General features: G+C 43.1%; 1 protein-coding gene across 3 annotated transcripts in view; it reads right to left on the reverse strand.

The window, feature by feature from the left end:
- Positions 1 to 14,213, reverse strand: part of LOC135409377 (alpha-2-macroglobulin-like) — a 37,224-nt gene extending 23,011 nt beyond the window's left edge. For 2 of the 3 annotated variants that reach the window (XM_064644805.1, XM_064644803.1), the window contains exons 1-12: positions 14,007 to 14,211; positions 9,682 to 9,865; positions 8,832 to 8,988; positions 8,237 to 8,289; positions 7,510 to 7,530; positions 5,580 to 5,748; positions 4,219 to 4,303; positions 3,371 to 3,494; positions 2,512 to 2,626; positions 2,275 to 2,384; positions 1,282 to 1,443; positions 794 to 1,021 (exon numbers count right to left, since the gene is read on the reverse strand). In XM_064644805.1, coding sequence (XP_064500875.1) covers positions 794 to 1,021; positions 1,282 to 1,443; positions 2,275 to 2,384; positions 2,512 to 2,626; positions 3,371 to 3,494; positions 4,219 to 4,303; positions 5,580 to 5,748; positions 7,510 to 7,530; positions 8,237 to 8,289; positions 8,832 to 8,988; positions 9,682 to 9,865; positions 14,007 to 14,095 — 1,497 coding nt within the window. In that variant the 5' untranslated portion in view covers positions 14,096 to 14,211. Of the gene's footprint in view, positions 1 to 793; positions 1,022 to 1,281; positions 1,444 to 2,274; positions 2,385 to 2,511; positions 2,627 to 3,370; positions 3,495 to 4,218; positions 4,304 to 5,579; positions 5,749 to 7,509; positions 7,531 to 8,236; positions 8,290 to 8,831; positions 8,989 to 9,681; positions 9,866 to 14,006 lie in introns of all 3 variants that reach the window. The other variant, XM_064644804.1, reaches the window with a different exon arrangement.
- Positions 14,214 to 15,536: the final 1,323 nt, after the last annotated feature.

The raw sequence follows: 15,536 nt of genomic DNA on the forward strand, positions 1-15,536 counted from the left end.
GATTTCTTCTGGTCCTCCAAAGGTACTTTTATCATTCTGCTAGTGTCATTAAATGGGAGAACCAGAAAAACAAAGAGAGAAATAAATCCTATTTGAATTTTCACCTGATTCTTCCTGTTCTTCCAAGCAAAACTGGGATATCATCTTTTGGTTACAGTTCAGTTAGTCTCTCTTCTCTGACCTCCAAATTGAACAAATTCATAGTTCTCAATGCCAGCGTGCTATAGTCTATTCTGACCACTGTGGTATCCCGAACTTTCCATGATTGCTTGATGTTCAGCCTCAGCTCTAAGTTTATTGGGTTTTTCTGGTAGTGTAGTTAGAGGTGTTGCTTTAGTTTCATCAGTCAGATGACTACCAACGGGCAAAATGGAGTAGAAGATATTTTTCCTTCTCATCTTTTATCTTCTTATTGTAGGGTGCTGGTTTCTAACTAGTGGCCATATGTGAACTGGAATTTGGAATGGGGGAAACTGGGAGTGGATTATCATGAAATGAGAGTCTTGGGTGGCTGTGCCAAAGACAGTGCTCTCTTCATCAGTATTCTGTCTCTCTTCTGTTCTGAGTAAAACATGTACACCCTACCTATATCTGCTCACAGAAGACAGAGAAATGAGAAATATTAAGGAAATGTGTTTAGATTGCACTGCAGCAGGTCACACTTTCCATTTCAAACCCTCTCTACCATTAATGGCTATATAGCAGTGCAGTAGTTCCTCATCATGGAACATAGATAGAGATGACACAGTACTTTCTGTGGCCATAGATCAAAGTAGCCACAAATACTTCTTACCAGGTAGTAAATGACAATTTTCTTCTGCTCCCCTATGGCCTCCCGTGTGAAGATATAGTGCACCTGGATCTCTGCAAGGGAGCCACAACTTAATGTCTCATGCTTTGGCTCAATTTTGAGGAAGCTCTTACTGGGGGAGTAAAACCGACTTATTCTACGCATGGCATGCTCATATGACGGTGTGATCCAGTTGCTGTCATAACAGTTCAGTTCAGGTTTATGATCTGCCTGAGAAAGAGGAAAAAAAGTTCATAGCTAAAAAGCCAGGTAACAAATGACATAAAAGTCCACAGAAAAACTCTGGATATGTTCTGTATTTCCCATTCTTAGAAGACGGTAGAGAACATGCACAGAAGACACAGAGAAGAGAGGTGACCTGCCAAGAAACTTGCCTTGTTTTCCAGCTGGCAGAAAGACTGACAACCCATGGATAGATATTTCCCTGTTGATGAGAAAGACAGAGGCTTACCCCTGTCTGTACCACTCACTCGGATTTCCAAGGAGGCTTGTGTGAAGGCGGTAGTGTCTATGGAAAACGAGGATTGTCCCTGCTCATCTGTAGTGTAATTCCCTTTGTATCTGTCTCCATCCACAGAAACTGTGATGGTTTCATTGGCAATTGGAGCATCAGTGCCATCGACCAGCTTCACCTAACAAAGCAATAACAAACTTCAGGTTTTAGACTAGCAACAGAAAATAATACCCAAGTAGTAAAGCCACTTGTCTTTTTCCTTCTTTCCAGGAAGGATGTTTCTTGACAGAGAAGAACAAAAGAAAAGAATGTGGAAATGTGTGAGGCAAGTCCTGAGTTGAGGGAACAAATGAGAAAATTCTCAGTAAAACAGGCTGATTGGCCCATGGAAATAATCTATCAGGACCCTAAGTTCCTCAGTAGTTTTAATACCCCTGGCCAGTCTCATTTGGGACTCCACTACTTATCATCTACCTCTTGGTTCAGGAACTCTATGTTCTGGCTTGTGCCTTGTCCCGGTAGACCTACACATAGCTCTTTCTCCTGCTGTTCCCATCTGGTTAAGTGGACTTTCTTGACTGGGTTCAGTCCTGACTCATCATCTCACATTGTCAAGTGGTCACTAGACTGTTGGTGGAACCTGTTATTGTCACCACTCCTGCTCTGCTCAGTTTGGCTGAGTAGTTGGGACTGTGCTCTTGTTGATGAGGTCACTACGCCTGTGTTGTGGTCACCCTTTGCACCTGGATAACATTCCCTTGTGGAATAGTCCATGCTTGTTGCTCCCTGTCAGAACAATGGGCCTTCTCTTTTGTACTGGGCTGACTGCCTGGAGTGTCAGGGTCATGTGCCTCTTAGAGTGCCCCAACTATCAATAATTCATCTGCCTGTGCAAAGGCAGAGGAAGGTGGGCCATGTAACCTGCACTCACTGCTCCTCCATCTAATGGGATTACACTCTTGTGTGTTTGCTATGCCATTTGTTGTCCATGGTCTCAGAAGTTCCTTACCCTCCCGAAGAGTGGAATCCCTGGTCTGTACTGAGAGTCCAGCAGGTCAAAGCTGATTTTGCTCATGATGGGTGTGATACCACAGGAGCCTGTTCCAGTCATTTCTATTCCTGAGACAGAGCCCAGTAAAGAGGGATTATTAATGAATTTTTAGTCATGTTGGTCCATCTTTTTTGTCTTTGCCAGGCCCTCCTGTTAGGGCCTGCCACCACTTTGCCATATCCATGTGATACATACCTGTGCCATCTTCTGTGATCTTGCCTTGTACCTCAATGCTCATCTCATATCCCCTGCGCTGGAGTTGAAATACCTTGGTCCTCACTAGACCAGAAACACACCCACGAGCATCTGACTAAGCAAGGCATTGGAGAGAAAATTGAAATTCTGTGAACAAAGTTGGTGCCATGAAGGACTGAAATAGAGGCCCCAAACCCAACATGCCTAAATTCTGTCCATGAAATCCCAGACTTATGTCTCCAAGACCAGAATTTGTGTTTGGCCTGTTTCCTAGTGTTTCATCTGTACGTTTTCTCTGTTCTGTGAGGTACCTGACACACAGTTCTCTAAGGCACACACTGATTTCCCTGTTAACTTCCTCCTACCTTAGTTCTGTTTTTCTTCCTGTTTCTTCCATTGTCTTCACTGCTTTCCTTGTTGCCATTTCTCCTGTATTTGACCCATGTACAATACTACCTCATCTTCTTTGTTCCTTGTTCTCTATACTGCTTTCTTGTTTCATCCTCATCTTTGCTCCTCACTCCCTGACACTCCCTCTCACAGTCACAAAACTCTTTCACAGATTATTTTCTTAGTTTTTGGAACAATAGCAGGGACCTCATGGCTGATAACTGCAGATTTGTCACTAGTCTCAGTGGGGTCAGGATTCCAGTTGTGGAGTTTTCATCATCAATTCTGTTTCCAGTTTAACGACCCCTCTCTGAAGCCTGCCTTCCTCTGAGATTCTCTGCTTTTCCCTGGACAGAGTGCTATCTCTGATGTTCTACTATCTCCCAACAGTCACAGATTTGGTCTCACTTAAGATAATATTGCCCATTAACCATAAGGAAAAAATACTACATGTTAATTTGGGACTCACCTGCCTAGTGAATTCTTCACACACAGATTCTGCCTCTTTTCCGTAACAACTTGAAGCAGAATGGGAAAATTTACGGCACACTTGGACATTCACTAAACCAGGAACAGGTTTCCCATAGGTGTACCTATAATCATAATGTGTTAATGTATCAGATGAAGAGACAATCAGTCACAGTCACACTCAAATGCATCTCCTTAGAGACCTCTGTGGACAATTTCCTAATACTTCTTCTTAAAGGCTGACTAATCTGATATTTTAATGACTCTAGTGATTATATTTCCATCATTTCCATAGTAAGATTCTGCCATTATACATGGAAGAAACATCCATTCTGTTCTAGGGGGGAGGTCTCTGCAGAAAAAGATTGACTTTAGAAAATTATTTCAGCCAGGAATATTCTTGTATTATAAACTGCTGAGGATTCAGTGAACAAATGGAAAGGCAACCAGGAGCTCAGAAGGAGCAATTTATGAGTTAAAAATGAGAACACTGGGTTTGCATCACCAGCGTAAATTATGTCTGATCTGATATCTCTGAGTATTTGAGGGTTCAGGATTGGCAGAGAAGCTCTAATTGAAGAAATGCAAGGACAGAAAGAGAAAATATACAATGAACTGGGAAGTGAGAGCTGTGGACCAGTTTGACATCATCTTTAAAGGAACACAGAGAAGACCCTTCACTTTGACTGCTCAGACCAAGTAGCAATCTCAGGATTGACAGAGTGAAATAAGCTTGCAATGGATGCCTGGGAAAAGTATAAAAGCCTTCACCAGTTCTTCTTTTGGTCCTTGGTAGAAAGGAGGAGTGAAGGATAAGCAAGAGAGATTTACTAGAGCTCTGTAACTCACAGACCACAGACAGATACTGGAAGCTCGTCGTCCTTAATCGTGATCATCCTGGGCAGCTTCACCAGGACCTCAAACTTGGGCAGCACTAAATGAGAGACAGAAAGTCTGATATGAGATGAGTGAATGACAGCTGTGTACTATACAGTAACCCAAACAGAGAGCCAGGATCATCTTAATAGGAACCTCTTCGTGCTCTTTAGCAAGGATCTCCTACCCCTTCCCTAGGTTTTCTCAGCCTTCACCATTGTTTGGGTTCAAAGGCAATTAAGGAAGTTTGTAGTCCTTACCTTCTCTTATTTACAGCACATGCTTAAGTGATCCCACTGGCACCAGAAAGCTGTGTAGATCCCTTCTGTATGTCCATTGAGAAGGACACATTGGTCCTGTGTGTTGTGTTCACAATTCATAATTTGCAACTAGGACTTGGAGCAGCACATTCGCCACCTTTGTAATTTAACACATTGAAATGTCTTGAATCATTGATTCTCTTGGTTGATTCTTACTGTTCAGGAGGTCCAAAGTTGCTCTTAGGCTCACTAACATGTACCATGGGATACTGTCCTGCATGCCCAGGGAGTTCTAATGAATCTAGCCACAGACTCTCAGGGCTATATTTTCAAGGGGAAGAGGCAGCAATAAAGCTCAATATAAAGGGGTACAAGTAAAAGACATATTTTGCTCCTGAGTATTAAATTACATCCCTCTTCCCATATTGCATCCTACAACCCTAAGCCTCCAACTACTCATGCTCAGGACTGGACTGAAGCATGTAATGGCCTGCTTCCAGGTGGTGCACCTGAGGTGTTTTTCACACTGCAAGGAAATAACAGCAGGGTGGGTACACATCCAGACCCAGGAAGTGGAAAATAACCTTGGGTTATACATTTTAGACACAAATTTGTCTCTAAAATGGGAGGCAAGGCTCAATGTTTCAACCCCAGAGCACATTTCCTCAAAAGACTGTAAGAGAAATAGCAATAGGAAAGATTCACAGAAATGACTCAAGAACAAATAAAAGAAAAATTAGCCTAGTGTAAGGCTAGAAAAGGGACATACTTCTTTGATCTTGTGGGGTGTTCAGAATGATCTTTGTGGGAGAAGGAACAGACCATCTGTCACCATGGCACGTTGAAGCCTATAACTTTGTTTGTGGTCAAATTATTCACCATGCCTGACTTTGAACCAAATAAGCCAGCCACTTCTGATTCTCAGTACCTTCTGGCTCAGCCCCTATGAATCCCATTGCCTGTATATTCAGTCCCTCTTTTCCACATGCTGTTCCCAGGAAATTCCAAATTGAGAGGTCACAGTAAAAGGCATTGCTGTCAACCCCACTTGCAGCCCATACCTCCTGTCCTTACCATATTCCTCCACACTGAAGAAATGTTCCACAGGGGATGAGAAGCTCTTCTGCACAACTATTTTGTAGGAGCCCTGGATGGGGTCTGATGTGAGGGGGAAGGAGAGCTGTATAAGGCCTGTTTCTAGTTCCACCCCTTGCCACTGGTACACACGGTTCCTCTGGGGATCCTACAGGTGAGAGTAAAAACATCACAAGACAGGAGACTCCTGGGGACAGAGCAGTGCAGTGCCCAATTTATATGTCCTTGCTGGGATAGGCCTGTCTGTAATTATTCAATAATCTGTGAGGATCTGTAAGCACTTAACCTGTCAATTCTGCATAACTAGCATGCAAGAAAGCTTTTTAACCCTGATGGTCCTGTGTTGTCTCTTCCTCAGCTCTACCTGCATGCTTACGAATGATGGGGCCTGAAATCTAGGAAAGACAGACTGGCAAGGTAGCAAGATAAAGAAATTGATACCAGAAGTGGAACACAGAGAAGGGAAGATCCAGACGTTCCCTCCTAGGAAGGAAGTTTCAGCTTCCTTGACTGGCTATACAGCCTGCAAAAAGGGTTGTTTTTTTCCCTGCCTGGAATGAAGACTGTTGAAGTACCAGTACACAATCTGATGAGGAATCAGATGCCTGATATATCTATGGGACTGAGAAATGTACATGTGTAAGAGTCCAAAGCTACTGATGGGCTGGGGGAGTGGGAACATGAACAGAGGGAAATGTACCCCACATATGGAGCTCTCTTTTCTTGTATCTCCCTGCTCCTAATGCCGGAGCTGAAGTCTCACCACTACTACAGTTTTGTAATGTTCATTATGAACTATCAATAATTAATTCACTCAGCCCCAAATTTCTTGTAGAAGTCACTGAATTGGCACAGTGGAGCTACGTATTTTGATGCCCCTTTCCAGGCTGCTCAGTAGTATAGTTAATGTTTACAGTCTTTCATTTTCTGCCTGCTCTTTGCTTTGTACCTTGTCTGTCACCAAAAGTTCATTTACTCTAGATAGGTATGTGACTCAAGGTATGTGACTACGTGCATTTACTTCACTGAGATTTTATCTCAGCGTTCAGGGAAAACCAGGATGTGAATGGCATCTCCCAACTGGAGGTCACCAGTCAGGGGGCAGAAGCGGGGGCTGTCTTCCCAAGAAGCACTCTGGGAGGACAGAGCAGCCAGTGCTCTGACCAAATCCTCTTCATTATCACATTTCAACCCGGATAAAAAGCTCACCCCTTAATGTGAATGACACCACTGGGCTTCCTTGGAAAAGGAACTCAAGGAAATGTTTACAGCTGAGCTTGTGATCTTGTTTCCATGATGTATCTATAGGGAAGGCCTGAAAGCCAGTGTGTTTTTCCTCAGAAAGGTTTTTGTTTTTTGTTTTTAGTTCTAAATGACATAAGCAATAGGTCATGATAACAGTCCAGAAATAGTAGGCTCATTCTAACTTCTGCCTTGGTGTTTGACTAAGATAAATTAGTGACATTAAGGGTCTGGATTGATGGACATTTATTTCTTTAGCAGTGCTGACTTTTAGGCTGTTACCTTTCTTCACTCCTGCCACTCTTTCCTTTGGTCCTTAGCTTATTTAACACAGTTCTCCAATTTCAACCACACTTGGCAAATAGAAAATCTTAGTTCTGATTGGAAGGAGGAATAAGCCGTTCTGATATGACCTCTAGGCAAGTGTAATTCTGTTCACAGCATGGCTTGCATTGATTAACTATTTTGTTCCTACAGCACATTTTGCAATCAAAGAACCATTGTTGGAACTTCTTTTGATGCCCAGCTACTCAGCCTTCTTGTACCCAAAGGAAAAAGTTCATAAGTCCTATGTTTTCCTTTGCACCTCAGCCTGAAAACACTGCTGGAGACAAGTACCTCTGTGCCTGCACATTATTCTGAAATAATAACATGGTTATCCACTTACCTGAATGTAGACAAATGGAAACTGTGAGGAAAGAGCAAAGAAAAATCAGTATTAGACATCTTAGTTACATGTGGATGGAAGTAATTTCCAGATTTGAACAGAAGGACAGAAGAACAATCTTCTAAGAAGTCCTTTGGGTTCTTCCCTTTTTGTACTTGCTCTTTTTCCTTGGTTCTTGATGGTTAAGAGAATATTTTCTATAATATTTTAGGGCCCTGACTTTTCATCTTACCACAGTATGAAAACGTGATGAAGTAAGAGTTTTCAAAGAACTTGTCTGCATGAGGAACTGATTGTCAAATAAGCTAAAAGGGTGGACTTACACCCATGACCAGTTCCTTAGAACAAAGTTCTTGTCATTCTGCTCTCTGTCTCTAAGCTTGTGGTTGCACCCACTGCCAGAAACAACTGCACATCTGTCACTTCCAATGGAAACTTGTCCTACCCACATTTTCAGTAATGAGATCCCTGCCCAGATGCTTAGCCACATACAGGCTTTTGCAAATCTGGCTTTAAACATCTGTATGCTTTTGAAAAAGGGGACATGTTTTTCAGCCAATAGAGACAGGTGGAGTGTGTCCCAGGACAGAATACGAAATGGGGGAAGGATGGTGTGAGAGAGTATCATATGCTTTAAAGGCTGTCTTCAGTGGGTCTGGATGATGACAATAATGGTATTAATTGGGAATCAAAACTCCTGGTTAACAACAAGTAATTAAGACTCTACCTTCTCATTCAGTGGGTAGAAGTCTTTGTCCAGAGAGACGATCCGAAACATAACTGAAGGGTGTAACGGAAAAGAAGGAAATTCCACTGTTAAATTTTTAGCCATTACCAGGAAATATCAGTGTTTCAATAACTAATAACTCAGATTCATTCCATGGATCAACAGTCTCTGAACTGAGATCTTTCAGTAATGGAAGCAATTACTTCAGGTTCTTTCTTTTTTAGATGGTGAGGGGCAGATAAATTTAGAAGGATAATTAGGTCTTGGCTGAATTGAATTGTGCCTAGGGAGTGGCTGTCCTGCTTTGTTGATTCAGGTGCAGCCAAGGGAGACTATGCTTTGAAGTTATCCCAGTTTTGTGCCACCAGTTAAGTAGAATGAATCTGAGGCTATGTCTACATCTGGCTAAGATGCTGTGCCTGGAGGATGAAAAATAGGAATGATGAAGGTACCACATGCCCTAGATCTCAGCTGACAGATATAAGATTTACTGAGAGTTTTAACTTCCCAAAACTTTTAAAGTATAGTGCCTCTGGGGAATTAAGTTCTTAAGATTTTCTGCTGTCATAGTCAACACCAACCCAACTCCCTGTACCTGTTTGTCCAGGCTTGTAGATGGGTTTGTCTGTCTGGATGAAGACTAAGCTCTCAGAATTCTTGACCAGCACTGACTTGCGGCTCTTGAACTGCAGGGTGTCCCCCTTCACCATCACAGTGAGAAATGCCACTGATGTGCTATTGGATTTTGGTAGCTAAGGAAAATGAAGAGGAAAACTGTTTTACAGATTCACCCCATTGCCCTAAGCCTTTGAAGGACGGAGCATTAGCTGGGTCAGAAAGTTCCCTAAAGGGACAAAAAAGACTCAATGCATGAAACAAGAGAAAAACATTATTCTCTTCCTTCATTTATGCACTTTTTTTGAGAAATATTGAATCTGATCTTACTCTATTGTATTGGTGATTTATCAAAACAAAAATTAACCCGAATTCATTAATTAGGGGGTGAAACCTGTTGCTTACATTACTCAGCAACCGCTGTCCTGCAGTAAAAATTTGTGAATAAGCTCCAGAAGGAGACAAATGACCTCATGAATCTCACTATCTTTAACCATTCTCCAGTTTCTACAGTTTTGATTCCACCTCAATACTTTTCCTCTGAGGCTTATATAGATCAAACAAAAATGGGATACATTCTGTCTGTCAAAGTTCCAAAAGACTTCTCTAAGTCCTGCATGCACAGAAACATCATGTGGGACACAGAATTTGACAATGGTGGAAAATTATTCCTCATAAGGCTACCACAGTTAGATATCCACATCGAACTAAATTTTTTGTTTGTCTTAGCTTAGAAGGCTGGTTGCCTGATTTTCATTTCTGGACTGTTTGGATCTACTACATCACGTCAATAAACACAAGAGATCATCCCACAAGGATGATATACTCACAGAGAAAGGGATGCAGGTGAACACATCTTTCTCTGACACCACATCATCAATCAAGCTCCTGTTCTCCCCTTGATGCTCAAGTGTGGCACTCAGAGTCACAGACTCATTCAGGTGGGTCAGCTGAACACAGACTTTCTCAGGAGAATCCGTGTGTATCACAAAGGGCAGTAGCACCATATACTGCCTAGGAAGAGAGGGAAGCAAGAAAGATCAGAAATGTGAAACAGTTTTAATGGAACAGTATTAAGTGAAAGGAAATTAACAAATCAGCATGTCTAATCCATTACTATCCCTGTGAACTGCAGTGCATATAACATGAGCATTCATTTTATTTTGGGTTTATACATATTAAACGGCCTAACTAATTAGCCTAAAAGCCGGAAAATGCTTGCAGTAGAAGGAACAATTTCTATGCTAATAGAGAGTGCTTTACAAAGGATGTTTTGTTTGGCTTCACAGCAGGGAGAAAGGAAGGTTTGAAAGGTTCCAGGCTGTTAATTGAATTTTGTATATCCTACAATCTCCTATTGAGACTCAAAGGCACTAGTTAAAAACAGTTGAAAAACCCCACCCAGTTGTCTGGCTGCTCCAGTCTTTGCCTATCCAGGTTTCCAAATCTTTCACATGCTGAGCAAAGATGTGAGCAGTTTGGGACCTTATTAAGATGAGCACACAAAGTATTTCAGAGTGTAGTGTTTTATTGCAACTCAAGTGTACTTGTGCCTTCAAAGAGCTTTTGACAAAGGTCCCTCACAAAAGACCCTTAAATTCATCTGTCATTCAATAAAAGGGATCATTTTACTAATAAATCAGAATTATTAATTCTGACCCGGATTAATTGGTTAAAAGATAGGACAGAAAGGGTAGGAACCAATGAAAATCTCTGGAATTTGTGTTGGGATCCTTGTTCTTCAGTACACTTCTAAATGATCTGAGAAGTAAAATTTTCTGATAATTGTCCAGGGTAAGAAAATACCTAAAATTGACTTATGTATTTGTGAAAAAGTGTTGTTATATGGTAGAACTGAGTAGCAAAAATGGCAAATGAACTGTTCATAAATGGAAAATAACATCACTAAGTGGGCTATTACCACGCAGACTTGAGCACCGTTGATCACTCTTGGAAAATTCTCATTCAGTAATGAGTAACAAAAGGACTGTAGGAAAGTGTTCAGAAAGGAGTAGAGGACAAATACAGCTTTGTCCATCCAGAGCTACATTGTTGCCTGGGCTCTGGGCTTTTTGGGAAATCCTAAAGCTACTGTGGAGGCAGTGAAACCCAGGCAGTACCTCAATTTCCTTCACCACCAGGCAATAGGATGAAGTGTGGTGAGGAGCCTGGCAGCAACTCTGCTCAGCCCGTGCTGCTTCAGAAGCAACGACAGGAGGGAACTCCAGCCACCCAAGGAGTGACTTACTACTTGTGACTCTCTGCATTCTCCAGTGTTTCCCTTCTTCCACAGCCTTCTCACCACAGTTTCACCTCATGCCTGTTTCCCCTAATCTCATTTTCCCTGTCCCCTGTCAGTGGCACTGGCAATCTGACAATAACATCCAGTCTACCGAAGGGACAGCGTGACCTAGTTTGTTGGGAATTTGGCCTCATTTCTCTTCCTGTTCACTGTTCTTCTGAAATTTTGGCCAACTTGCAGAACTTCTCCTTAGACTGGTTTCCCTGCCTTTGAAACAAAGATATAAAATATGCTGTTTATAGACCTCTCTTTAGGTGTTTTGGGATGTGTTGGTGAAAAGAGCTAGATTAATTAAAGTACTAGGAGAGCTTTAAGTAACTTGGGTCACAAAATCCATGTGTAGACATTCCAGACAAAAAAAAAAAACTGCCTAAAGAGACCTCAGCATCTTCCCTGCATGCAACAAGCTGTTCTGACAAGAGAGGCAGTGGCTCTGACAGAAGCATGCATCAAAGGAGGAATAGGAAACCCTGGGGAGAGTGGCTGAGGCAAAAATGATGAGTTTGTCTATACAGAGAAGGTAATACTGTAGCTTAAGGTGGAATCATGTCTGTCTGTGTATTGACCCTCAGCTACTTACTAGAACAAGCACCTAATCAAAGAAGGCAGTGAATTTCATCAGCTCCATCAGCCCAAATCCATACTTGCCAATTCAAGTGTCATTATGACCTACATTTCTGACCATATGCAGTGTATTCCCAAGCATGTACACTGCATTGTAAAACAGCTTACAGAATAGGAGAACAATACCTTCTGTTGCATTCTTCCAGAATGACACAGAGAAAGAAAAGCAATGGAAGAAAAAGAAGCAAAAGAAAACATATCTTGCTCAATATCTTACAGAACAACAAAAGTTTTGTTTGCAAAGGACCTCTGGATGTCTTGAGACCAACTTATTTCTTGGAACAGCACTGTTGCAAAGGACTCCATAGATGGAGTTTCTACCATCTCTGTTCCAGTGCTGCACTCTGTGAATGAGTTTTTTTCTAATATGTAGTCTGAACCTTGTGTCTCCCGTGCAGCCAGCCACATCTAAAATAGCAACTGCTGCTGCCCAAAGAAGTGATATCACTACTTGCACAGGGCACAGTAAGCAAGTCTTAGCTGGAAGTTTAATTTTTGTCTTCAGTTTAATTTTGGCTTCCCGTCTGTGTTGTACACAGCACCTGATCTACTCTGCAGCACTTAAAATCACTTATACTAAGTAGCAATTCATAGCTCAGACTCCACTGCCTCCCTGCTGGGCTCCTATCTTCCTTCCGGGGAACACAACAACACTCCTGTCTCTCCCACCTCATCCTTTCCTCCTTCTTCCCTCCCAAAATCGGGCTCAGATCCGGGACAAAGACCAACCTACAAGAAAGATGGAGAGAGACTATTTACAAGGGCACATGGTGACAGGACAAGGGAGAATGGCTTCAAACTTAAAGACAGTAGGTTTAGATTAGATAATAGGAAAAAATTCTTTACTGCGAGGGTGGTGAGGCACTGACACACGTTTCTCAGAGAAGCTGTGGATGTTCCATCCCTGAAGTGTTGAAGGCCAGGTTGAATGGAGCTCTGAGCAACCTGGTCTAGCAAAAGGTGTCCCTGTCCATGTCAGGGACCAGATGATCTCTAAGGTCCCTTTCAACCCAGGCCAGGTTCTATGATTCTATGTTGCCCAAAGGTCTTAACAGGATGGTTTTATTCCCTTTCCCCCTGATGTTGAGCAAGGATGAATTAAGATTACTTAATTACTTAGTTACATCAGATTTCTGTAGGGAGACCAGAGACCTCTGCCTGACCCCAAGGCAGACTTGGCTGGCTGATCTATCCTGGAAGCATCCAAACAGGGCAGATGAATGAGGAGTTGATAGTACACTATGATTTAAAGGTCCTAGAGGCTGAGCCAGTCATCACTTCACCTCTGACCACACAGTGGGTGGCAGCAGTAATGCTGCACCTTCTGCCATACCTGTTAGCACTATGGCAGTGCTTCTGGGCATGAAATCTCTGCAGCAAGCATTACAAGACCTGTGTGTGTGAGAGCTGCACTTCTGTCAGCACAGCAAGAGGAACAGTGTGTGACAGCAGCTGGAGTCTGAAGAGGGAGACTGCTCCCACCCAGATTAGAGACTTGAGAGCAACACTCTTTGCTAGGGGAGGCTGGGGTTGGCATGCCAGACTCCAGTCAGCCTGTGCCACCCCAGGCTGCCCCTCTCCTTGGGGCCATCAGCAGAGTGTGTGCTGTTGGTCTGCTAAGCCCTGGCGTGGATGTCCAATGGATGGTGCTGGCGCCAGACTCTGCCGGAGGAAGCGAATCTAGGTCACAGATCCTCTTTGAGAACGAGTACATCTGATGCTGCCAAGGGAAACAAACTGGCAGGAGAAAGGGGAACAAACCAGCTTGAAAGCAACAGGAGAATGTGGAGAAGTAACTCAGTGATTAAAACAAGGATACTCTAGGAAGGGAAAGTGTCTGGAATCTGTCATCAGACCCAAAACCCCCAGGCCCTGAGAGGTTCTTAGGCAGAAACATACTTAGGCAAAGATGTTGTGAGGATCCAGGTCTGGACTATCAGGCAGCTGCAGAGCAGGACTGTGGGCGCTGACAGAGATTGGGGAGGGAGGGGGGAAGGGCTCGAAGGGGGGCACTGGCAGAGATGGCAGTGGGGAGGGGTCCAGGACTGGACAACTAGGGGGTTACAGAGTGGGAGTGGGGAGCACTGCCAGAGCTGTGCAGGACACACAGGGCTTGGTTATTAGTGGGATTCAGGGCAGGAATGGAAGAACTGGCAAACAGAAAGGAAGAAAACTGAAGGAAAAGGGGAGCACTAAGACCTCCCTCCCCCCTCCGCCTGTGCAGCTTACGGTTCTGCGCTGGGAGAGGTATTTCCAGGAAGGAAGAAGAGAAGAAGGAGGAAGATGTTTGGTTTGCTGGGCAGTTTGTTCTTCCCCATGGTGCAGAGCAGGTCGTGGTGAGTGAAGCAGACACCCAGTCTGGTCCGGTGCTGCTGTTTTCCTGCACCTTGTAATTCTCCTCCACTCTCTGCTCAGTCAGCCTCTTTATAACTGCTCTCTGCAAACAGCCCAGGGGCTGGAGGAGATAAAGGCTTGGGGCCAGGGCCCATCCGGAAACAGGGAGAGGCGGTAAGGAGGAGCTGGAACAGAGGCACAGTATTTGGCCAGAGACTCTGCAAGTGGGGGAAGGGTATTTATTTGGATAATGCTTATATTATAAATCTTTGAATGATTCGTCCCCTGTTTTCCCTAGACCATCAGAAATCTGCAGTGCTGGGGATACAAACTATATTCAACATAGGGTAATATTCTCTGTGAGCATCATCAATTCACAGCACTCTGATGTAGGGTGCTCTGATCTTTTAAGCCAAAAGCCAAGTTTATAGGTATTTTAAGAACAAAAGAAAACCTGCAGACAGAAACACTGCTCATAACATGTTCACAGAATACTGCCATAATTTGCTGACAAAGTTGTTATAGGTTAGATAATTAATTTGTTGGGAATATAACCCAAAATGTGATGGGCCGCTGCTCTAGATATGGAAGTATGTTCTGTTTTAACTGTGAATATGTACAAATATTACACAATGATGTTGGGAGACATCCTTGCCTCCCTAGAATGGTGATCATCTTCCATCATTCAGTGTCACCTGGAGCGCAAATGTTCCAGGTGGCTCCTCCTTCCCATTGCCAGTTCAGATCTGTGCTGCTCTGAGTCATGTTTGTAACAGATGTTGCTCAGAAATAGTGCTGCAAACCTCTGGTTGTAGGAGCTTATCTAGAAGCTGAATCTAGTGAGAAAAAAGTTAGCTAAATTCCAGCAGATCATTAAACAGAAATATTCAGTTCAAACTATGAGCACTTCCTGACCAGCCTAACTAGGTAGGGTGTTTGCACCAGTCCATGGAAAACTGTTAAAATTGCAGCCATAGTGCTATCAGCATGCCTTCCAGTGCTATGCAGTGAAAGGGTTCAGTAACACTCTTTATGGAGATTCATGATCTCTGTGAAGATTTCTGTTGTGTACGACTAACCCGGCAGAGAAAACTCTGCAGCACAAACCACCTTGAATGTGCCTTTGTGAAACCATGTTAATAGCAGAGGTTCTCTGTTCTGCACAAGAGAGCTTATTAGACCACAACAGCACAGGCAGCCCTATTTGCTCTCTGTCTGAAGATCAAGCTTTGAAAAAGAGTGAATGTTAAGACTAAATGTTAGCTATAACAGTATGTCTTGACTCTGACATACTAGCCAGAAAAATGCAGGGAAGAGCACTGCAGAGGACCAGGAGAAATGTCTGTAGATAAAAGGAAATTTAAGGATGGTGTTCAAAAATCAGGCACAGACTCTTGTAGAATTAAATTTATCACCTTTTGTAAA

This window comes from Pseudopipra pipra, chromosome 2 (assembly GCF_036250125.1).
Source record: "Pseudopipra pipra isolate bDixPip1 chromosome 2, bDixPip1.hap1, whole genome shotgun sequence".
NCBI classification, from domain to species: Eukaryota; Metazoa; Chordata; class Aves; order Passeriformes; family Pipridae; genus Pseudopipra; species Pseudopipra pipra.